The 24,219-nt window shown below is 44.9% G+C and overlaps 1 protein-coding gene across 2 annotated transcripts in view; it reads left to right on the top strand.

The window, feature by feature from the left end:
* CACNG5 (calcium voltage-gated channel auxiliary subunit gamma 5) overlaps positions 1-24,219 on the top strand; it is a 60,950-nt gene that overhangs the window by 26,692 nt on the left and 10,039 nt on the right. For both annotated transcript variants that reach the window (XM_083727817.1, XM_083727818.1), the window contains 2 exons: positions 18,653-18,888; positions 20,782-20,868. In XM_083727817.1, coding sequence (XP_083583943.1) covers positions 18,653-18,888; positions 20,782-20,868 — 323 coding nt within the window. The remainder of the gene's footprint in view (positions 1-18,652; positions 18,889-20,781; positions 20,869-24,219) is intronic.

Below are 24,219 nucleotides of genomic sequence, written 5' to 3'. Positions count from 1 at the left end.
CTGCAGCAAGGAGCATTGCAAATGTTGATTTTTGACAAAGGCTAAAAATGGCTTAGAGTTTGGTGCCCACCAGAACTGGCAGGGCTGCTAGGAAGTCAAGGGTGTGTGACTGTGAGGTCACAGGGGTGTGACTGTGAGGTCACAGAGGTGTGGGGAATTGTTCTGGTTTTCTCTCCATCCTCTTCCCTTGCGAAGATGTGGATATGTAAGCACTGCAGTTGTACAATATACCTAGCATCCAACTAAGCGTTTTGTGAAGTGTTTTGCTTTGGTTGAGAGAGGGTTTTGGCTGCCACAATTGCTTCTCTGATTGGAGAAAAATTCTGCCCTTTCCTTACCTAAGACACTTGGTTGTGAGAATTTCTGTCACAATTGCAAGCACAGATTCATGCCAGAATAACTGTACAGTGGTACCTTGGATTACAGACTCTTAAGGTTACATATGCTTCAGGTTACAGACTCCGCTAACCCAGAAATAGTACCTCAGGTTAAGAACTTTGCTTCAGGATGAGAACAGAAATCATGTGGCGGCAGTGGGAGACCCCATTAGCTAAAGTAGTACCTCACGTTAAGAACAGTTTCAGGTTAAGAACGGACCTCCAAAATGAATTAAGCTCTTCTTCTTCCTCCTCCTCTTCTGCTCTCCCTTGCCTCTCCTTACCATCACATCCAAGCCATTCTTCAGTGAACAGGTGGAAAATGGCTTGCCTTAGAGAAAGCTCTTGTCAGCTTGACAAAGCTTGTCCCTTCCCTAGCTGTTTGGGCAACCCCCAGAACCAAGTCCTTACTGGGAATTGATTCCTTTAAGTAGAGTTTGCTGTGATTACAGGGCCCAGTGAGGAGCTGCATTGACAGGGAGGAAGGAGCTGCCTTCTTGGCAGGGTGCCTTTTGAAAAGGCAGCGCTTTAGACATTGTAAAGGTAACAAAAAACGGAGCTAATGATTTCATCCTACCGCAGGGACATTAACACACAAGGTGCTTGTTCTGCCAAAGCCTCTTTTGTTTCTGTGTTTTCTTTTCCTTTTGAATTCGCAAAATGACACATGTTCCGGCTAATTTTAGTGGCAAATGTGACTCTTTTGTAGGTGGGAATGCTTTGCACTGTTGCAGCAAGGTTTAAATTAAAGCACAGGACTTAACCGAGAGTTGCTGCCTACAAGACTAGGTTAGGAGGGTGAGGGAATAATTTATCGCTCAAGAGCTTCCGTTGCAGGCAAGGTGTGGCGTCTGTGCAAGAGACTCTTGAAGCCCAGAGTAGTTTAGGTATTGTTCTTCCTTTGTTTGTCTGTTTCTTCAAAATAGATTCTTTACAAAGGAGGACAGCATCCTCAAAAGTAGAAGCAAGTAGAAGCTGTAGGGGCTGTAGAACGCGTTCTTCACAGAAAGAAGTGTATGTATTGCGGACCCAACATACTTGAATATAACCACTCCTTCTGAAAGGCAAACTGTATCCCGAGACAGCTCACTCAATGTAACTTCTTCACAAGCATCTCTTATGAGCAATTGTCCCCTGCCATAGAGTGACAGTTCTCAAAATATATGGGGTTCCATTTCCCCAGAGCATGTTGAAGCCGCATGCTTCAGTTCCATTGCACAAGCTAAGCAGATCCGTGCCGGGATGAGAGGCCTTTTGGCAGACCCATTTCAGCTGCTACAAGGACCTCTTCATCTATCAGCAAGAATACATGTGGGCTTTATCGGTACACTTGCCCAGGAGCTGGGATTGGCTGCAGTTCCGTGGCTGACCTTGACAATCAATGTAGGTGGATGCTTGTCAAGAGTTGCCCATGGCCCACCACCAACCAACTGGAGATACTTGACTGTATCCCCCAGATAGAGGGATGCCTGCTTGACATCTGGAACGTTTTTGAAGGAGGGGGCCAAAAGGAGTGCAAGAAGTTGTGATTCATCTCTCCAACTCCTTTCAAGACAGAAGAGTGCTCAGAGACTCCTGGGGTGGTGTCTTTGTTTCCATCTGTGGAGCCACAACCCAGCCACAACCCCCTTCTGCTCCTCTTGGGCCCCACCAGCACCAGACATCTTGATGCTTGTCAGATAAGGAGAAGGAGTATCTGCTGCAGTAGAAGCTACAATGGCTTGGGATGTGATGGCAAGACTCTTGGAATCTCGAGGGTTGTAGAGTTCACCACTGAATGGCAAATCTGACTTTGCTGTTGTGTGACATAGTGATAGCTTCAGAGGGAGAACATGGTGTAATTATTATAGGTCCAAGTCATGTATAACACATAGTGCTTTCTAACAAATACAGCCTTCTTCCATAGTACAGCCACTGATCAAAGCTATATTCCCTCCTGGTGGACACCTCCTCTTGAGCTATCAGCAGGGGGAGTGAGGCAGGGATGGCATGGGGCAATGACTTTCTAACAGTGTGCTAGGAGGACACATGTGGCAAATGTTCCAGCTACTGATACAGGACACAGTGAGGATAGACAGCAGATGGTTGCTTGGCTTAGGGCACTTGTGACAAATGCCTACTTTTCCAGGTCGATCCTGCCAGGGTGATCAGTAGGTCACTGGTCAGTGTCACAAGAGAGGTGGCTTCTGGACACAGCCAAAATTCCCAGGAAAACACCTCTTTGGGTTGTTGCTGTTTTTTTTAAAAAAGGAGCAAGCTCCTTACACACGGACCCCTTTCTTGGCTCCCTGGCATTAGGAATTCCCTCTGCAAGCATGCAGAACTGCTGCGGTGAAATGCTGTTGTTTCTGGGTTAAATTCTGCCCTCCTTTTCCACATGCCTAGTTGGCTTCAGTGAGATTAATTTTAAGTCTTGGCCTTTAAATAAGCCATTTCGGTAAAAGTAGAGGCATTTCTTGCAAAGGCTTCCTCCATCTGCCAGCTCTTGGAAGTGCCTCTGTTAAATGTGAAGGCCAACATCAGGGCTATTTCTGCTCTGTCCCAGTTCCTTGCAAGCTCCCATGTAGCCGTTTGATATATTCACTGAGTTGAACTAATCTCCATCTGGCACAATGTCCTTGCTGCAAAAAGTAGCAACTCCAGCTTTGCTTTTGGCACAAAAAGGTATTTAATCGATCGACATGCTAAGTTTGGCATAAGGCGGGGATAGCTTTGCGATGCAGACTCTTTTTAAAAAGAAGTTAAAAATTGACAACAAAAGAGGCAGAGCAGGGATGGGGGACCTTTGACCCTCCAGGTATTCCGACTCCCAGCAGCCCCAGACAACACGGCAAATGGCAAGAAATGATGGGAGTTGTGGTCTAATAACATATGGAGGACCAAAGGCTCCCGAGAAGCCAGAACACAAGAGTCAGCATGAAGCTGATGTTGCAGGAATGATGCGGAAGGAGATCTCTGCGTGTTAAATTTCACACGGCTCACTAGCTCCTGTACTATTTTCAGAAGAAGCTTAGCAGGTCTCTCCACCCCCTGCCGCCCCTTCCTTGGTTGGTAAATATTACTCAAATTTAAGGAATCTGCATTTGCAGATCAGCATGGCTCTTGCTTATGGTTAAGGGCTCGTAAACTTATGGTTACAAAAAGGTACCGCTGATGTCAAAGCTGAACTTTGTGTAGCAGATGGTATCCATCGAAGCACATTGATTTAGTCATTTTCCCATTCAGTGGATCTCTCTATACCCAGCATGGGGAAACTCCTGTCCTCAGAGGAGCAAATTTCAGATCTGTTGAGAAAGGAAAACTCTGTTTCTGCTTTCCCCTTTGTGGGCCCTATCTAGTTCCACAATACAGTTGTACACTGGTACCTCGGGTTACAGACGCTTCAGGTTACAGACACTTCAGGTTACAGACACTTCAGGTTACAGACTCCGCTAACACAGAAATAGGTTAAGAACAGTTTCAGGTTAAGAACAAACCTCCAGAACAAATTAAGTTCTTATCCCAAGATACCACTGTACCTTGGAAGTTGAACAGAATCCGTTCCGGAAGTCCGTTCAACTTCAAAAACGTTAGAAAACCAAAGTGCGGCTTCTGATTGACTGCAGGAACCTCCTGCAGTCAACTGGAAGCCACAGAAGCCCCATCGGATGTTCGGCTTCCAAAAACAGTTGGCAAACTGGAACACTCACTTCCAGGTTTGTGGCGTTCGGGAGCCAAAACGTTTGAGAACTAAGCTGTTCGAAAACCAAGGTACAACTGTACTTTTTTTGAGGAGTGCCCAGATTACAGAGAATGCAGTCATTACAGAGGGTGGAACTTTAACCTGGTGCAGAATCTCTTCTATCTGTTCTCAATTATATGAAAGAGTTCTTAGCAAGGACTGTCCCCATCAAATGGTAGAGTCAGGCAGTCAATGCAAGGAGCAGCAGCAGTAGGAAGGGCTTTGTGTTTTCCCTGTGGCTTCGCCTCTGTCTTCAGGTGCAGTGGAGAACGTTGGCCTTTTGTCAGTAACAATCAGTAAAATTATTGTTAAATTTATCCTACCTTTCCTCCAAAGAGCTCAAAGTGGCCTACATGGTGACTGGCCCAAAGTCACCCAGTGACCTTTTTGGCAAAGTGGGAATTTGAACTCTGGTCTCCCAGGTCCTGGTCCAACACTCTAACCACTAAACTACAGTGGATCTAACATTATTTGCTGACCATGAGGCTCACGGATGTGATGTGCAAATGTTGCTATTCAGCACTCAGTAAAGAAACAAGAAAGAAGGGACTCCATGGGAGAAAGTAATATTTCTGTTCCTTCTTAGCTGAGTCTTGCCAGCGCGGAGGCAACCAGCACACCATGAACTCAAGCAATATTTTTGCCTGCAAAGCAATCCGACCATTCTTCTTGTCGAGAAAAGCAGTAAGGAAGACCAAGCTTGCCAAATGTCTGCTTCCCAGCTGGTGCCATAGGCTCTTGCTCACAAGGATGACAGATGTGTAGATGAGATTTGCAATGCCAGCTCCAAAGTGTACTTGGGAAGTGTAACAAACTGTAAGAAAGCCTTGCCTCTAGATCATTTACACTCAACTCAGGGGTCCCCCCCCCCCCCGTGTTCTCAGAGCACTGGTTCTTTGTCAACGTGTAACCTTTTATATAAGGGCCGCGGGTGGTGCTGTGGGTTAAACCACAGAGCCTAGGGCTTGCCAATCAGAAGGTTGGCGGTTCGAATCCCTGCAATGGGGTGAGCTCCCGTTGCTTGGTCGCAGCTCCTGCCAACCTAGCAGTTCAAAAGCACGTCAAAGTGCAAGGAGATAAATAGGTACCACTCCGGCGGGAAGGTAAATGGCATTTCCGTGCGCTGCTCTGCTTCGCCAGAAGCGGCTTAGTCATGCTGGCCACATGACCCAGAAGCCGTACACTGGCTCCTTCAGCCAATAAAGCAAGATGAGCGCCGCAACCCCAGAGTTGGCCACAACTGGACCTAATGGTCAGGGGTCCCTTTACCTTAACCTTTTTTATATAAAATATTAAAGTGGGAGCTCCCCCCCAAGTCCTTGCTAATTTCTATGGCACTTGTCAACGCACAAAGTGCTTTCCAGAGCTTACCCTGATATTACCTTGATTGTCTTTAAAACAGTCCCATTGGATAAAAGTAGGCCAGCTGGCCATATTGCCCAAGGCCACCTAATAAATGTTATTCTTTAGCGCATAGATTGGTTGAATCTGGTTTTCCGTATTTGAGTCCACCCTGCTATTTGCTATACAATACTCATTCTCTGTGTATTCAGCAACCCTCCAAATGAGGGACTGCTCACCTTGAGAGACAGTGTGACCCCGAAAGTGTTTGTAGATCCAGTGACCCACCCTACCTTTCATCAGTTTATATTAGTGTACTAGCTGTGTCTCCTCCTGGGACAGAGATATAGCTAAGCCAAAGTTACTTATGCTCAGGGGTGCCAGCTTGACCCCCATATTGGGGGGGGGGTGCCTCACGTGACGTGTTGCATCCTGACCCTGCCTAGTGCACCAGTGGGGAATGAGGAGTGTGGAGCTGAGCCTCCTTATGCCTGAGCAATATCAGGTGGGGAGGAGCAGGCAGAATGGGGCACAGGGTTTTGGGGGGGTAACCCCCTCCTTGAAAATTTCTGGGGGGGCTGAAGCCCCCTCAGTCCCCACTACTCGGTGCCCCTGCTTATGCTCTGGTAAGCTCCATTTTGGGTTACCACAACATGTTGAATGTGGGGAAGCCTTTGGCCACAATTCAAGAAACTGCAGCTAGGTCAAAATACCAGGCTGTTAACTGGGACCAGATACTGAGACCGTATCTCACCTGTACTGAAGCATCTTCACTGTCTCCTGGTCCATTTCCAAGCTCAACTCAATTCAGCTGATTTTTACTCTGAGTGAACCTATTAAAATTAAGGGGCCTAACCTTGTCATGTTCAGTAATTGAAATTGGTCTACTCTTCGTTAAACACCACCCCAAAGTGCTGGTGCTTGCTTTTAAAGTCCCATGTGCTTTATTGCCCAAGGACTTGTTAGGCTGTGATGCCCATATTGTTCATCTGATCACTGAGATTTCAGAATCTCTTCCATGTGCCTCCGCCATGTAAGGTAAGGCAAATGAGTCCCTGGTCAGGTGTGGCACCCCCTTTCTGGAATGCTGTCCCTAGGGAATCTCTCCTGGTTGTCATAGCACCAAGGAAAGATATCTGTATTCTTCCATGTTTGTTGTAACCATTTGGTTACTGTGATAATTTTATCATCTCTTATCTCCTTATTAGGTTTTATGTGATGTTTGTTCTTGGTGCTTTAATGATTTTAAGGCTGAATGTACTGTGTTTTTCTTTTTCTTTTTAAGGTTGGCAGTCCTAAGGGGAATTGGGTGCTGAAGGTACAGGGATAAAAATTTAACGGAAAAATCATGTCCGTGTAAACTTTTGCATGGAACTAGAACATGCAAGTGAGATAGTATATTTAAAATAAAGCAGACATTTATGCTACACAAATTTTATTTATCTCTAGAAAAACTTGTTTCCATATACGGTACACATCAATCCTATTTGCTTAATACAGATATAGTCTGTTCTGAGATAGGCAGCTTTTTCAGAAGAAGAAAGATATCTTCATGAGCCAAGGGAGGGAGATCTTAAAAAGTTGTCTTTGATGTGAGAATAAGCAGTGTGCATGGATTTGACCGGCACATTCTATGTTCTGCCTTTTGGACAATGTGAGCAGAGATGTTGCTGAACCAAAGCTAGCTTCCTTCTACCAAGTCTTTTAATAATAGCAACGAATAAGTCTGTTGTATTGAGTTAGCCTTACGCTTTGCTTTCTAGCTCTTTGACCTAGATAAGGTGGTATAGCACAGAGAATAATTTAAGTCAAGGCTCATCTGAGGTGGAGTTGGCTTAATGGAAGCCAGGAGTTGTTCATTTCTATAACTTGTTAAATATATTATGAGCCTAAGAGCAGAAATTATATCCAGAGGGTTTTGATCTGCCATATTGCATTCTGCTGATTAACTTGAAGAACATGAAAAAAGCAGCCTTTCCCTTTTTACCTTTGAACAATTTAAAGTTTTGGGGAGGAGGGAATCCAACAAGGTAACAGATGTAATTTGCACTCCCCAGAAGCTTACTTGGGCCTTTGCTTATTGTGAAATTCAAAATTAGATAAGACACTTTCATGTTGCAATTTGTAAACATGTGTGAATAAACACCTAGGGGTTACCCAGTGAATTGCACATAGCATTTGCGTGTTCACATGAGAATGCTTTCAAAACCAGATTCCTTTTTCAGTCCTTCCTGTATTTGTTGGGTAGTCTTTGTTGAGAGCCAGTGTGGTGTAGTGGTTAAGAGCAGTAGTCTCGTAATCTGGGGAACCGGGTTTGTGTCTCCGCTCCTCCACATGCAGCTGCTGGGTGACCTTGGGCCAGTCACACTTCTTTGAAGTCTCTCAGCCCCACTCACCTCACAGAGTGTTTGTTGTGGGGGAGGAAGAGAAAGGAGAATGTTAGCCGCTTTGAGACTCCTTAAAGGGAGTGAAAGGCGGAATATCAAATCCAAACTCCTCCTCCTCCTCCTCCTCCTCCTCCTCCTCCTCTTCTTCTTCTTCTTCAGCAAGAACATTCTGGCTTCCATTGGCGTGCACCTATCTACTAAGGAGCACGAGAGGATATTAGAATTTCAGTTCCAGAATCATTGGGTTGTTGAATGACTCTGCTGCTTCCCACTCTGTGCCTCATCATAGTTGACTAGTTTCTACCACCTTGTGTGTCTAGCACCCAGAACAAATCATTATCCTTATAATGGAGTGACTGGCTCTATTTTATTTCATTTGCTTTAAACAAAAATCTATAAGTGAGGTGCTTACCACTTCATAGAGAGATACAAGCTCCAAGTTCTAGATACTAATTTATTAGAATCATAGACTTGGAGAGTAGGAAAGGGACCCTAAGGATCATCTAGTCCAACCCCCTGCAATGCAGGAATATGCAGTTGCCCCATACGGGAATCGAACCTGCCACCTTGGCATTATAAGCACCATGCTCTGACCAACTGAGCTATCCTGTGCAGGAGAGACAGAGACCCTGCGAGAAAAGTAAAAGTTTGTATCTTCAGTGCTCTGACTACCAATCACTTGGGACTGTTTCAGAGCCATTTTTATAGTTATATTTTTATCTAATTCTATACATTAAAAAAAAAATACTTTTTTGTACTTGAAGACAAAATACAAAGCAATAAGACTGTAGCATGACCTCTGATGACACAACCAGAAATGTAGGAAAACATGACTTCATAAAACATAGCATCTAATAACTAGGTTAGTTCTTTATTTACATCTATAAATAGTATATAAATGCAATTAGAAAGGAATAAATTAACCGGTATTTTCTGAAAGAGCCTCCTTTTTTAGGATAAGAAAGGACAATGAATCTAAGTAAGTAAAATGTGGTGGTCTTGGTGGCTAATAGAGTCTTTGGAAGCAGACTGAGTTGTGGAAATAAATGGAATAAATTAAGAGAGGCAGTTCAGACGCAGGGAGCAAACGTTGATCCTGGAATGTGGGAGTGAAATGATGTATCACTTAGCGAGGACAAAAAAACACACTGCAGAAACATTATTGGAAAGTATCTGGGCCATTGCAGATGGTAATTCTTTCACCCTCCGACTATGTGATCTTGGGATGAAGACGGCTTTCAGATGATTAGCTGTCAGCCAGTCTGCTCCCCATCTCTCTCCCACTTGACTCTTGGGGGGTTTTTTTCATGCTAGTTTAGGGCTTTCAGCTTTCCTTCCTGCATCAATGCTTCTCTTAAAGCCTTTGCTTAAAGCTAGCACTTCTAGGCTTGAGTTAGCACAAAGCACTGAAGGCAAAGTAGCATTGCTGGATCTCTGTAAGCATTTAGAATGTAAATGAAAATGCCATCCTGACAGTGGGATAGAAAAGTCAGTGGATATGTTCCCTAATTGGTAACTGGAGCACTGGGCACACTAACATGATATTTCTCTCTTAGGACCCACCTTTTCTTCACGTTTAGAGTAGATTTGCATGGGGCAACGTGGAACTTAACTCTCTCCTAAGTGAGGAGCACCTCAATGGCAGGTTAATGGGAAGGTGTTAAAAATGAGTGTGGAGTAACATGTCCCCCAACACCACAAAAAAAAACCCACTAGTGCATGCACAAATGCATCTGTTGACAAAGACATTTCATGCAATAGTTCAGGGACCCCTGACCATTAGGTCCAGTCGTGGATGACTCTGGGGTTGCGGTGCTCATCTCGCTCTACTGGCCGCTTTACAGCTTCCGGTCATGTGGCCAGCATGACTAAGCCGCTTCTGGTGAACCAGAGCAGTGCACGGAAACGCCGTTTACCTTCCCACTGGAGCGGTACCTATTTATCTACTTGCACTTCATGCTTTTGAACTGCTAGGTGGGCAGGAGCAGGGACTGAGCAACGGGAGCTTACCCCGTTGCGGGGATTTGAACCGCCAACCTTCTGATTGGCAAGCCCTAGGCTCTGTGGTTTAACCCACAGCACCACCCGCGTCCCTGTTCAGGGGTAGTCAACCTTTTTATACCTACCGCCCACTAATGCATCTTTCTTGATGGTAAAATTTCCTTACTGCCCACCAGTGCTCAATGGAAGGAGGTTTCAGCTTGTGCCGTAGAACACCCCCCCCCCCCGCCCACCTAGAATCCTGAAATGCCCACTAGTGGGCGGTAGGGACCAGGTTGATAACCCCTTCAATAGTTACATATTCCTTCTGATTTGCAAACCCTTTTTCCTGACACTTTTGTGTGCTGTTATTGCTGTGCCTTTTTTTTGCCTTCACTGCATTATTTTATCATCAGTAACTGATAAGCAGAATACATAAATATTGTATGTGTGCAGCCTTGCAGATGCACGTAGCATTTAAGGAATCTACAAAGAGAAAAGTCACAACCAGTAACATATTTTTTTGTTGCAAGGGGATTGGGAAATAGAACATGTAGGTATGATTCCACTGGAAGAGCAAACTTTTATGTCATTTGCTTCTTACTTAAAGGGTTATTTTAAGATTTTAAAATACAGAGTATAGAAAACAAGAAAGTGTTCTTCTTCTTCACACACTTCCACTTTTTAGCCTGTAATCTTAATCACGCCAATGTGATCTTATAAAGCCTCAATTGATCTACTCCGGTCTCTTGTCATGTGCATGCGCCCTATTGTATTGCCCTAGTTCCCATAATCTGGAGCAGGGGTCAGCAAACTTTTTCAGCAGGGGGCCAGTCTACTGTCCCTCAGACCTTGTGGGGGGAGCGGACTATATGGGGGGGAATGAATGAATTCCTATGCCCCACAAATAACCCAGAGATGCAATTTAAATAAAAGCACACATTCTACTCATGTAAAAACACCAGGCAGGCCCCACAAATACCCCAGAGATGCATTTTAAATAAAAGGGCACATTCTACTCATGTAAAAACATGCTGATTCCCGGACCGTCCATGGGCCGGATTTAGAAGGTGTTTGGGCCGGATCCGGCCCCCGGGCCTTAGTTTGCCTACCCATGATCTGGGAGCCTATGGGGCATAGCATTACATAAGTAGCTGATAAAATGCTGCATTTTCAGGACCCTGGATAGCTCCAATCAGACAGTTTCCTCTGTTGAGGGTCTGGAGCTCAAGGGAGACTTTTTATTCCTCTTGGGCCAGACTACCCTTCCCAGATTCTGTCCACCTTCTGAAGAAGCCCTCTGGTCTTGCACTTCATCGTCTCTCACTCAGCTCCTACCTTGTGCATGGATTGTGCTGGTGAGCAGGCACTGGGAAGCCCGAGGCCCCTTGGTGCATGATCTCTTAGGAGAATCTGGCTGAATCTATCTTAGGGTTCCAGGTTGGGGGTCTCTAGCTCAAGGGGTTCCTGTTGAGAAGTTGAGAGCTTAGGCTTGGTGTCAGGGTCTGAGACTGGGTCTAGCTCCTCTGTAGTTTGTGTCAGTGACATTTCACATCTCGCTGGTGTATTCTCCTCTGAGTCCCAGGTTCTGCTCTGATCTCAGGAATTTCTGGTTCCCAGAAGTGGCCTCTATGAAGAACCATTCTGGAGATTCAACTATCCCTTTCCCCCCTCCCAAGAGAGGGTTTTAGATCTGGATGGGGAACAGCAACCATTGTAAGAGACAATGGAGAGAACTGACTCAAATTGATGACATGCACGTCAAATAAGACTGCTTAGACAGGGTCTGGTTGCATTGGTCACAGGGAGTGTTTCCATTGAGGTTTAAGGTTCTAGATCATTGAATACGTGGGTCTACAAAGCAGATGGCTCTGAACACATGGCATTCCGATCACTGACCACTCAATGCACAGATTCTCACAGAAACTCATTTCACATTCTGAGCCATAAACATTTGGGGGGGGGGTGATGTCACATGATTCATGATGAGCAGCATGGTGCTGGAAAAACACATTCAGAACTAGGTAGAGCAAACTTCAGTGACATCAGTACTATTTGTATACATTAATACTGTACATGTTGTGCTCTCTAGCTCACAGGCAATTTAGATTTGCCTGTACCTGACTTGAGCAAACTATCAAGAAAATTCCTTTTTTGGCCAAATATTTTGCTTAGGAGAGTTTAAAAAGTGATAGGCCAGAGCAAATCAAGTGGGGTGTGCTGAAGGAACTCCCCAAGGAGAAAATCCTCCAGCTACTATTTTGATGGCATTTTAGGCCATTTTGCAAATTACACACAAATAAGTGGTTATTGTGTTGTTTGATCTCGGATTATGTAGTAGAATGATTGCTGGCTTGCCTTAATCCAAGTTTGAGCATTTCACATGCAGCCGGTTCCACTCTCCCTCAAAGTCTAAAAATTGGTGTCTTCCCTGACTGGTCTAAGTGGTGCTCATATTGAAGCTAATTTTTTGCACTTGTCTTAATCAGAGTGGGTTCTTTTAAAGAGCTTAGCTTCAACAATCTTGTATCTGGGCTTCACTGTACTATATGTGTCTATCACCCTCTTGGATCTGACATAACTCTGTCTAGCCTAAAAACTATGTAATGAAAGTTACTTACAGTGAAAGCCATAAAGTGCTTAAGCCAGTTTTCTTGCACTTAAGCACCATAAGGGCAAGTCCTATGTGTTAATTATATTCTGCTGTTCTTCTACCATGCTCCAGGGCTTATAGGAACCTATGGAGGTTGCACAAACCGGTAACAGCCATATTTGTTTTGAAGAAAAGTTTTTTATTGATTGACATGTGGGGGTGTGCTGAATGGCCTTGCCACCCTCCAACATTCATAGGTACTTGCTTGAAAATTACATCCCTGAAATTGGGCCAGCTGTGCTAAGCAGAAGGAACTGGCACCTCACTATTCAACACAACTCTTTTGAAATAAGTCTCACTGGTGTCCATGGAAATTGCCTCTTGGGAGAAAGGAACGTGCTTAAGAACTTTGTCGGGTTTATTTTTGAGTGAACACAGATGGGGCTTTGGGGGTGGGGTGCTCCAAAGCTATCAATTATGAGCATACATTTGCAAGTGATTAATTTCAAAAAAAAGTCATCCAGTGTGCATTGACTGTTGCAATTAGCAGATTTGCCAACTGTGAACTTGAAACTTCCCTCTTAGCTTGATTCCAGCTTGCACATGCCAGAACTGAAGAACAGGTCTCTCTGCTAAAAAGCAGCATAGAAATACTTGAAATAAATTAAATGCTAGAAATGAAAAAAAAAATAGAAGGCTTGGGTCGTAAAAGGAAAGTAGTTTCTAAAGAGCTTACCGCTGAGTGCTGAAACCTTGGGAAATAATATAGGAAAATATGCTCACTGCCATAATTTGTGTGGGTCGCCCAGTGGTTGGTGAGATCTGTTGAAACTAAGAACTTAAGATCATAAGAAGAACTGACTGGATCAGGCCAATGGTTCTAATGCTGCATCCTGTTCTCATTGTGGCCAATCAGCATATGGTCAATCCTCTGGTCCTTGAGAGATTAGAACTGTTCGTTACCGCCATAAATGATGAATTTCATAAACAAGGTGTTTGCCAGCATATGTTCCGACTCTTCCTGCTCTGTACTTTCAAAATTAGTCACTTCCCTCCTCTGTTTAGGAACCAGCTCCAGGTTTTTTCAACTGTCAGTCCCTCCTCTGTTTTGTTTTTGTGCTCAGCTGTGATTCAATGATATCTTATGTAATGGTATCCCAGAGTAATATCTTTTTTGCCCTAGATGATGGGAAAGTGCCTAAAAGTTAGGTCTAGAGTCATTCCTGAACCATGGTCATCTTCCCAGTTGTGTAATGGTTGCATCCACTGTCAAATATGGTACCCTCCCAATGGTTTGGACTACAGCTCCTGTCAGCCCCAGCCAGCATGACCAAAGCTCAGGTTTGATGGAAGTTGTAGTACAAAATATCTGAGGGGCAAAGGTTTGGGAAAGGCTGATCCATTAGATCAAAAGCTCACTGAAGAAGCCCGACAACTTGCAACAGTACAGCATGTAGATCCATGTTGGGGTTGACTGACTATTATGATAGATAGATATTACGTTTGTAACAGCCCTATTTGAGACCATTCCTGTTTCCAATCCCCTCAGTATAACTGAGGTTGTGAAAAGGAGTTAACGACATGCCTTGACCTACTTACTGCATATGGCTTGAATTTTGACCTGTAGAAGAGCTTCTGGCATTTGGAAAGTTCCTTGTTTTTCTCTGTTAAAAAGCATTCACTCTACCTTTGTAGCCTGGAACATATTACAAGGTGCATTCTCATGACAGGGGGCACCCAAGAGGCTAAAAGGTGCCCATTCCTCTTCTGAGACTGAATATTGCAGAGGAAAGTCGGTCATGCTGGACGGGCACTTCTTTTAGGAAAGAAACTTGTCTGCCATTACTGATCTTTCGGTTGAGCTCCTCCATCCCAATATGCTCCCAGGGAATCTACAGTTCCTAAGGGATACAGTGGTGTATTGCCACCAACTGAAGGTGCTTTTCAGATGTCCATGACTCAACCTCGTCATGTCTCATTCAGCTAGGTTGCTGTTGATGTGGGTGTGCAACAGGGGTGTGTGCAAGGCCAGGCCTTCCTCAGAGTGCCACCTGTTTGTTCCCTATTGTGGCTGGGTTGTTATCGGGTCAGCTGCATGCAACTGAATTGCAAGTGGGTTGTCAACATCGGACCCAGAAACAACTTGGATCAGCCAGTGCTGAAAATTATTATTATTATTATTATTATTATTATTATTATTATTATTATTATTATTAAATAATAATAATAATAATAATAATAATAATAATTTTTATTTATACCCCACCCTCCCCGGCAAGACCAGGCTCAGGGTGGCTAACACCAGGTATAAAACAATTGATTAAAATACAACTTTAAAATGCAGCCTCATTTCAGTAGAAACTCAAATCAAAAACTTTTTGGAGATGAAAATGTCAAATCTTCACCAGGCCAACTATCCAGACTGATCCTACATGGGCCAGAAAAAAAGCCAAGGAAGTCCCCAAATAGGAGTTCCATCACAGAAGGAGAAAGGAAAAAGGATAGAGGGGAAGGGGATCAAGTTGATTCCAAGCCAAAGGCCAGGCGGAACAACTCTGTCTTACAAGCCCTGCGGAAAGAAATCAGATCCCGCAGGGCCCTGGTCTCATGAGACAGTGTTCCACCAGGCCGGAGCCAGTGTTGAAAAGACCCTGGCTCTGGTTGAGGCTAATCTGACTTCCTAATCTGACTTGCCTGGGACATGGGTATGCCCTGGTATCCGCGGGGCATACCAGGAGAGGCAGTCCCGTAGGTATGAGGGTTCTAGGCCATGAAGGGCTTTAAAGGTCAAAACCAGCACCTTAAATCTGATCCTGTACTCCACTGGGAGCCAGTGCAGCTGGAAAAGCACTGGGTGAATATGCTCCCATGGCAGGGACCCTGTGAGACGCCTCGCTGCAGCATTCTGCAGCCACTGGAGTTTCTGGGACACCTTCAAGGGCAGCCCCGCATAGAGCAAATTACAATAGTCAAGCCTGGAGGTGACTGTCACATGGATCAGGTGCCCTGTTTTTCATATTGATAGCAAGTGCCCCTAATGAGCCCCTTTAGCAGACAAGCCCTCTGCATCTCCATATAGTCAGAGACACTTAGTCCCGATGAATGTACTGACTGTGGAAACCTTGAGATCTCTGTAGGAATTTCAAGCAGGTGATGTCTGATATGAGGTGAGCTCTGCATTACATCAGCATCCATTTTCTGACTTTCAAAGCTTCCTGGTCAGAGAAGGCCTCTGGTAACTTGGGGTCTACATTGGACCGTACGCCCTGCAGGGTGAGGGCTGCCTTCTTGTGTGTTTAAGTACAGCTTCGTAAGTAACTGGCGTGACATTGTGATGATTGCTTCTCTAAAGGACTTGTGTGGCTGCTTCCTATTATTTAGGAGAGTTATGTGTTTGTTCCGAGGGACGCAGGTGGCGCTGTGGGTTAAAGCCTCAGCACCTAGGACTTGCCGATCGAAAGGTCGGCGGTTCGAATCCCTGCGGCGGGGTGCGCTCCTGCTGCTCGGTCCCAGCGCCTGCCAACCTAGCAGTTCGAAAGCACCTCCGGGTGCAAGTAGATAAATAGGGACCGCTTACCAGCGGGAAGGTAAACGGCGTTTCCGTGTGCAGCTCTGGCTCGCCAGAGCAGCGATGTCACGCTGGCCACGTGACCCGGAAGTGTCTCCGGACAGCGCTGGCCCCTGGCCTCTTGAGTGAGATGGGCGCACAACCCCAGAGTCTGTCAAGACTGGCCCGTACGGGCAGGGGTACCTTTACCTTTACCTTTATGTGTTTGTTCCGGCAGAGAAAGGACAGAGGTGCAGCTCACAAACTGCACGTTACACATGCCGGAGTATCGAGACTTTGTGTGCTTTTCCCTGAACCAGTGCCAAAAAGGGCTAATTAACGGGAAGCCAAATGGCAGTGCTAGGAATATATATATTGAAGGGGGGGAACACTACCCCAGTAATTTGTCGTGCTACACTGCATTGCTGAGCCCCACATCTTCATAATATCTACATCAAGAATCCGCTGAGGGAGAGATTTGTCAGAGTCGAAGGCAGCGGGATTTCGAATCCTGTGTGAGAGGTGGCTGTCTCACTGTGCATGTATCACCAGTCCAGTGATGATAAAAGGACTCTGAGCATCTTGAAAGCTTGCAGTGTGGCCTGGCAAACGGCTTCTCTCTCTCTCTCTCTCTCTGATGTAATGGATGAGTGTTCAGTCTTGCCTCAAATCCACAAATTCGCTAGGCACCCAGGCAGCACAATTCTTTGCAGTAAGTCACACTACATTCAACAGGGCTTGCTCCCTAGTGAGTGCCTGTAGAACTGCAGCCTTAGGCAAGCCTCTCAGTACTGCTAGTGCAGGGGTTAGCAAACTTACCGCACCTCAGGCAGGTGTCTCCAGCACTGATTGCATGGCGGGCTGGAGGGCGGGGGAGCGCATGCCCATACACACTACAGTGGTACCTCAGGTTACATACGCTTCAGGTTACAGACTCCGCTAACCCAGAAATAGTAATTCAGGTTAAGAACTTTGCTTCAGGATGAGAACAGCGCGGCAGCAGCAAGAGGCCCCATTAGCTAAAGTGGTGCTTCAGGTTAAGAACAGTTTCAGGTTAAGTACGGACCTATGGAACAAATTAAGTACTTAACCCGGGGTACCACTGTATTTCCAGCACACTTCCAGGTCGGAGGAGCACCGGAAATAGCTTGTGCGCATGTGCACGGGCCTCCTCCGACCTGGATGTGCACCAGAAATAACGCTTGCGCATGCACACAAGCTATTTCCAGCGCTCCTCTGACCCGGAAGTGGGCAGCCATGCAGCACAGCGCCAGTAAGAGTGGGCGGTGGGGGTTGCTGCGGGCCGGATAAATGAATCCCTTGGGCCTTATCTGGCCCACGGGCCTTAGTTTGGGGACCCCTGTGCTAGTGGAAGCCCCTTACAAGGAATTCCACTCACACCATGAGGCTTCTTCCCTCTCTAAGCCCCCTGAGTGCATCCTCTAAATTGGCTGGGGGTGGGGAGAGTGTAGAACAAAATAGAAGGGGAAGAGTGGGTAGATGGTTCCAGCAGGCAAGCAGAGATACTTGAACTGATGGAGCAATCGGCTTATTACTCTGTCAAATTCCTCCTGATGTAAAGTCCCACCCCTCTTATATTTATATCCTGCCTTTATTCCAGGCAGCTCAAGGCAGTGTATGTGGTTCCCTGCCCCCACTTTTTAAAAAAAATCCTCACCCCAGCCCTGTAAATTAAATTGCAAAGAATCTGTAATCCAGTATTTGTTGGGGGATGATATTCCCGAAACTACTGAGATTGTATCAGGATATTTAGCCAAGATTTTTAAAGTCGAATCTAAAATTTTATTTATTTATTTATTTATTTATTTTAATTTTATTTAATGGTGGCTATTGAGTCTTTTGTATGTTTTATGTCTTTAATATGTCTGGATTACCATTATTTTCATGGATGGTTTTCCTCCTATGGTTTTATTGTCTAAATTATGCCAATGAATGGGGGGGGGGACACAAATGAATGAATGGGGGGGGGAATAGGCCGAGAGATGACTGGGCTGAGAGTATTGCCTAGTGGCTAGAGCGTAAGCTCTAGTCTTATCCTCTTTCCACCATGCCACACTGGGATACTATTGTAATATTATGACTATACTATGTTACTATATGTAATACTATGACTCCATATGGACCCAGATGTCCAGGCTGAACGATGCGGGTGGAGATGCTCCTTCAGGTATACAGGACCGAGGCCGTTTAAAGGTCAGCATCAATACTTTGAATTGTGCTTGGAAATGTACTGGGAGCCAATGTAGGTTTTTCAGGACCGGTGTTATATGGTCTCAGCGGCCACTCCCAGTCACCAGTCTCATTGCCACATTCTGGGTTAGTTGTAGTTTCCGGGTCACCTTCAAAGGTAGCCCCACCTAGAGCGCATTGCATTGAGCAGGCATAGGCAAGCTCAGCCCTCCAGATGTTTTGGGACTACAACTCCCATCATCCCTAGCTAACAGGACCAGTGGTCAGGGATGATGGGAACTGTAGTCCCAAAACATCTGGAGGGCCGAGTTTGCCTATACCTGGACATGAAGGGACATGACAATGGTGTGCCACATTCATTTTCAACTTATATGGGGCTTTTGTGCTGTTTCCGTACCGATAACTCTGATATCAAAGCGTGCACTGATTCATTCAGTGCATGTAATGTCCCCAATTCACTGCTAACAGTTCTTGTATTCTTCTCTGCCCACGCAGGAGTTCTCTTTTGTCCCGTCGGACCCTGATGCTTTTGGGAATGAGCACCTGTGGCAGAAAGGCCCTGACTCTGCTTAGCAGCGTGTTTGCCGTGTGCGGATTGGGACTCCTGGGGATTGCTGTGAGCACCGACTACTGGCTATACCTGGAGGAAGGGATTATCCTGCCCCAAAACCAGAGTGCTGAAATCAAGATGTCTCTGCACTCTGGGCTCTGGAGGGTCTGCTTTTTGGCAGGTACTGCGCTTTATTGAAAAGTGAATCTGTTTTTGCTCGCTGTCCCTGTGGCTAGTCATGTCTAGCAACTAATGTTTCTGAGTCCTGTGAGTTGTGCATTTTGATTAAATTTAGAATTAAGGTCTGTGAAATATTCCAGTTATATCATGCATGGATATGTGCACAGTTTTAATTTCCACCACCTTGGGGTGGGGGTGGGGAGAATGGACAGGTGGCCCATTTTGAAGTTATTGGAATATTCCAGTGAGTCACTGGATTGGTTCACATGTGCAATTCACTATGTAGATTTGCGTAGGCTCAAATATATATATATACACATACACACACACACACACACACACACACACACACACATATATATATGTATATATATATACACACACACTGCAACCTCAGTCCGCAGCCACTTCATTATTATTATAACAATAATTTATTATTTATACCCCGCCCATCTGGCTGGTTTCCCCGGCTACTCTGGGCTGCTCCCAAGCGAATATTAAAAAGACAATACAGCATTGAACATTGTAAACTTTCCTAAACAGGGCTGCCTTCAGATGTCTTTTAAAAGTCAAATAGTTGATTATTTCCTTGACATCTGATGGGAGGGTGTTCCACAGGGCGGGTGCCACTACCAAGAAGGCCCTCTGCCTGGTTCCCTGTAACCTCGCTTCTTGCAATGAGGGAACTGCCAGAAGGCCCTCGGTGCTGGATCTCAGTGTCCAGGTAGAATGATGGGGGTGGAGATGCCCCTTCAGATATACTGGGCTGAGGCCATATAGGGCTTTAAAGGTCTGCACCAACACTTTGAACTGTGCTCGGAAACATACTGGGAGCCATTCTCTCAGGACCGGTGTTATGTGGTCTCAGTGACCACATTATCCACTGCCAATGGCTAATGGAGTTCTCCTGCAAGGACATATCTTTGTGTAGTGAAATTTTCCCTCCCTCTCTTCTGCCTGTATGCCCCCAGATCTGATTTTGGGGTTCTCCCAATGCTCTGGAGCAGTTTGGGGGCAAGGATGTACAAAGAAAGGGATGCATGTGAAAGTCCTTTAGCAAACAGGACAACCCTTGCCTGCACTGAATCCAATAGGACTTACTTCTGAGTAGATCTTTTTAGGATTGCACTGTAAATCCACCAACAATCAAACCATGGCAGGCTTTGGAAGAGGAATGAGGTGCATACATTGACCTCTGAGCACAATCCATTCATTATACCAGGGGTCCCCAAACTAAGGCCTGCGGGGCAGATAAGGCCTGAGGGACTTGTTTATCCAACCCACGGCGCCCCCTGCTGCCCACTGCCTGCTCTTACCAGTGCTGCACTGCGTGGCTGCCCACTTCTGGGTCGGAGAAGCCCCGGAAATAGCTTGTGCGCTTGTGGAAGCGTTATTTGCGCATGCACAAGCCTTATTTCCGGTGCACATCCGGGTTGGAGGAGACCTGTGCACATGCGTGCAAGACTGGTGCTCCTCTGACCCGGAAGTGCACCAGAAAAAGCATGTAGGCATGCGTATGGGCACACGCTCCCCCGCTCTCCGGCCCGCCGCACGATCGGCGCTGGAGACACCGGCCCGAGGCGCGGTAAGTTTGCTGACCCCTGCATTATACTCTTGTCATGAAGATGAAACCTGTGCTATTGCTATATCAGTGGAGTTTACATATTTCTAAGCAATATTTAAAATCAGGCTGCTTGGTTTCTGTTCTTTTACTTGTGATATTTTAAAGGGCCCTTAGCCAAGCTAAACAAGTAAATACACCAATTACACAATTTGCAATTGTATGAATGGCTTAAAAGAAGCAAATAACCATCGCAGGGGATCCTGGTGGGAAGTATGGGGCTTGATGCCTTTGCTCCCCCAAAAAGTGTAAAATGGGCTTTTCCCATTCCAGGTGAAGAACGTGGGAGGTGCTTCACGATAGAATACGTCATGCCAATGAATGTCCAGCTGACATCTGAATCAACAGTCAATGTTTTAAGTAGGTGGTTATCTTTTCTTATTGCGGGAGCAGTGTTTATGTGTGTTCATTCTAACACCGGCTTTTCAGAGACGAGGAAAGAGGTCATGTGCTTTATCTTCAGAAAAGGACTGCATCAAAACATTGTGTATGGGAGAAGCCTTTGCTGTTTGCGTTGCTTCCTGGGTTTCTTTGTCAAAGGAAAGTCAAGAGTTCATGAGCACATGTGGAAGGGAGACAGGAAGCCATTCCAATAGTCCTGCTAGGCTGGGCAGCTGTTTACATCAGCATCACAGTGTGAAGTAGTTGTAGATCAATCCTTTCCACTTCAAGCAGCAAAGAGGATAGCAGAATGGTGCTCCTTTAAATTAGAGGGGGCAATAGCAATTTTTAAAAAAAATTATTAAAGAATTTCAACATACCAAATTATCAAACCATATAATCACATACATTATTTCTCCCCCTTTCTCCACCTCCCAACCCTCTCCCTCCCCCACCACAGACTTCCCTCAGCTCCTCTCTCTGATTTCTCTGCACATATTATTCTCTGCATGTTATAAAATTGTACTTATCCTTACATTATCTATCCATCATATTATCAACCAATGAATTTGTGTATGTTTCTTCAAAACCTGCCAGGGAGTCCAATTCATTTTGTTGTCTTTTTAAATAATTTGTTAAAAGTTCCCATTCCTACTTGAAGTCACAGTTGTCCTTCTCACAATTTATAAGTCAATTTGGCCAGTTCTGCATAATCCATCAATTTCTCTTGCCACTGTTCTTTCATCAGGATTTCCTCATTCTTCCATCCTTATTCTATCAAGACTCTTGCCGTTGTTGTAGCATACATAAATAAATTATTTATTTTCCTTGGCAGGTCTTGTCCTACAATCCCTAACAAAAATGCTTCTGGTTTTTTTACAAATGTTGTTTTAAACATTTTTTTCAATTCATTGTATATCATTTCCCATTTTTTTAAACTTCTCTACACTCCCACCACATATGATAAAAAGTGCCTTCTTTTTCTTTACATTTCCAACAAGTGTTTGAGCCGGTTTTGTACATTTTTGCTATCTGTACTAGTGTTATATACCATCTATACATCATTTTCATGTAATTTTCTTTCAGGAGGGAACAGTCTGTAAATTTCAAATCTATTTTCCAGTTTTTCCCAATCCTCAAATTGTATATTATGTCCTATTCGGCAATAGCAATTCTGACACACACACCCATTCTCTAGAAACTCCCGCTACTGCCCACCAATCATGGCTTTGTGTACCAATCACATGCCCCACATTAGCCATGCATGGTAATGGCAGAATGATGCTAACCTAGCCAGCAAACATACAATAGACAATTGCTGTAAACTGATCTATACGCTGCAGACCACCATGGCAAAGCAAGAAGGAATCTACTGGTAACAGACACTGATAACTGTTCCCTGCAAACAGGTGTTTTAATCTCCTTGTAGCACAGAGATAATCTGGAACAACCCCCTTTTTCCATGGAAGCAAGGCACGACCTTTCTATCACAACGTTCAGCTAACTCTGTAACTCAACTGGAAATAAGTATCCATAGAGATAGGGGTAGATGAGAACGTCACTTTTAAGCAAACTGATATATTTTTGCATCTTTCCAATTATGATATGGATCAGAATGTAATTAGCTGACAGATTTGGCTGCATACACATACCAAACTGCATCCTTTAAATGTGTGTTTAAACATAGAATGTGTTTAGAAAGCACAATATTTGTGTACTTTAGGATCACAGATGTGTTTGAGTACAAATTGAAATAGGAATTTTCATATGGCTTTTAAAAACAAGAGTAAACAGCGTAGATTTATGGGGAAATGAGTCTGAATGGGTGGGAGGGGCTTATGAATAAACACATGCAGAACTGGCACAGGGCAGAAATAGATTTCTGTGCACGGAGAACTTGCAGGCACCCCAGGAGAAGGTTCAATAAGTGGTACATAACTCAGGAATATGTGAAGGGCTGTAGGCTAACAGAGGAGGTGGGTGGGATTATGCTCCCAAAGGGTCCCACAGACACTGCAAACAACAGAGTTGTATCAGGGTTACTGGGAGGGAAGCAAACATTTTGTAAAGTTGAGGACTGTATGTAGCGATGTTCACCTTGGAGCCATAGAAGCTGTTCAGTCTTAAGTTTCTAAGGCAATTTTTTTTCTGTGTTCCAAATGCTTCATTGTGCTTGAGAGCTAATCTCCCCTCTGATGAGTTACTGATTTGATGTAAGACATTTAATTATTGGCTTCGGCTAAATTTTAAGTTCTCCGGTCTACTACCTTTAGTATCACAAGATTGTCTTGAGAGCACTTGGACAGTGCCTCAACTTCCATCAGCCCCAGGCAGCATGGCCAATGGTCAGAGATGATGGGAGGAGTAGTTCACCAATGTCTGGCAAGCCAAAGGTTCCAGCCACTCTAGGTGGCTCCCAACAGAATATTAAAAGCACGATAGAACATCAAACATTAAAAACTTCCCTAAACAGGGCTGCCTTCAGGTGTCTTCTAAAAGTCAGATTGTTGTTTATTTCCTTGACATCTGGTGGGAGGGCACCACTACCGAGAAGGCCCTTTGCCTGGTTCCTGTAAACTCGCTTCTCACAGTGAGGGAACTGCCAGAAGGCCCTCGGAGCTGGACCTCACAACAACTCTCTGTGGTAGGTTAGGCTGAGAGGCAGTGACTGGCCCAAGGTCACCCTTCATGGCCAAATGGGGATTTAGACTTTAGTCTCCCAGGTCCTAGTCTGACTCCTTATCCACTACACCACACAAGTTTCTAAGGTCAGACTGTTTGTAACATGGGCATTCCATGTTTGGAAATATCCCACCGGGCATGGGGTGATTTGCTCCCATACCATGGTAGTGATCCAAGTCTACCCCCTGCAAAAAAGGAATCCTATTAGCTAAGAGGAGAAAATATCCTGCACTTATACACATGGTGTTATTTTACTAATTTTTATAGGGACGCATTGGCCCTATAAAGTTCTCCAGGACTTTGTTGGACGAGGTGGAAGAATAGAGCACTGCAAATCTCAAAACTGAAAAGGATATTTTGTTTACTTGTGGGGTGGGGATAACATCTGCATTGTAAATGTTTCAGTGTTGACAGATGAGAAATGATATTTTAAAATGATCTTAGGTTTATCCCATTCCACAAAGTAAGCAAGCAACAGCAGCCAATGCTTCTTCTGAGATCTTTGCTTTGGCCAACGTATTTCAAATTATTTTTTTAGGAGGAATTCACATAGGCCATCTACCCTTCATCTTTTTTTTAAGCATCTTCTGTTGCTATAGCAATCCATATCTCTGTTTCTGGAACAGATGGTTTTGTATTTTGTGCTCA

This window comes from Podarcis gaigeae, assembly GCF_964106915.1.
Source record: "Podarcis gaigeae genome assembly, chromosome: 2".
Taxonomy (NCBI): Eukaryota; Metazoa; Chordata; class Lepidosauria; order Squamata; family Lacertidae; genus Podarcis; species Podarcis gaigeae.
The sequence above is the reverse complement of the archived record's forward strand: the minus strand, read 5'-3'. Positions and strand labels throughout refer to the sequence as shown.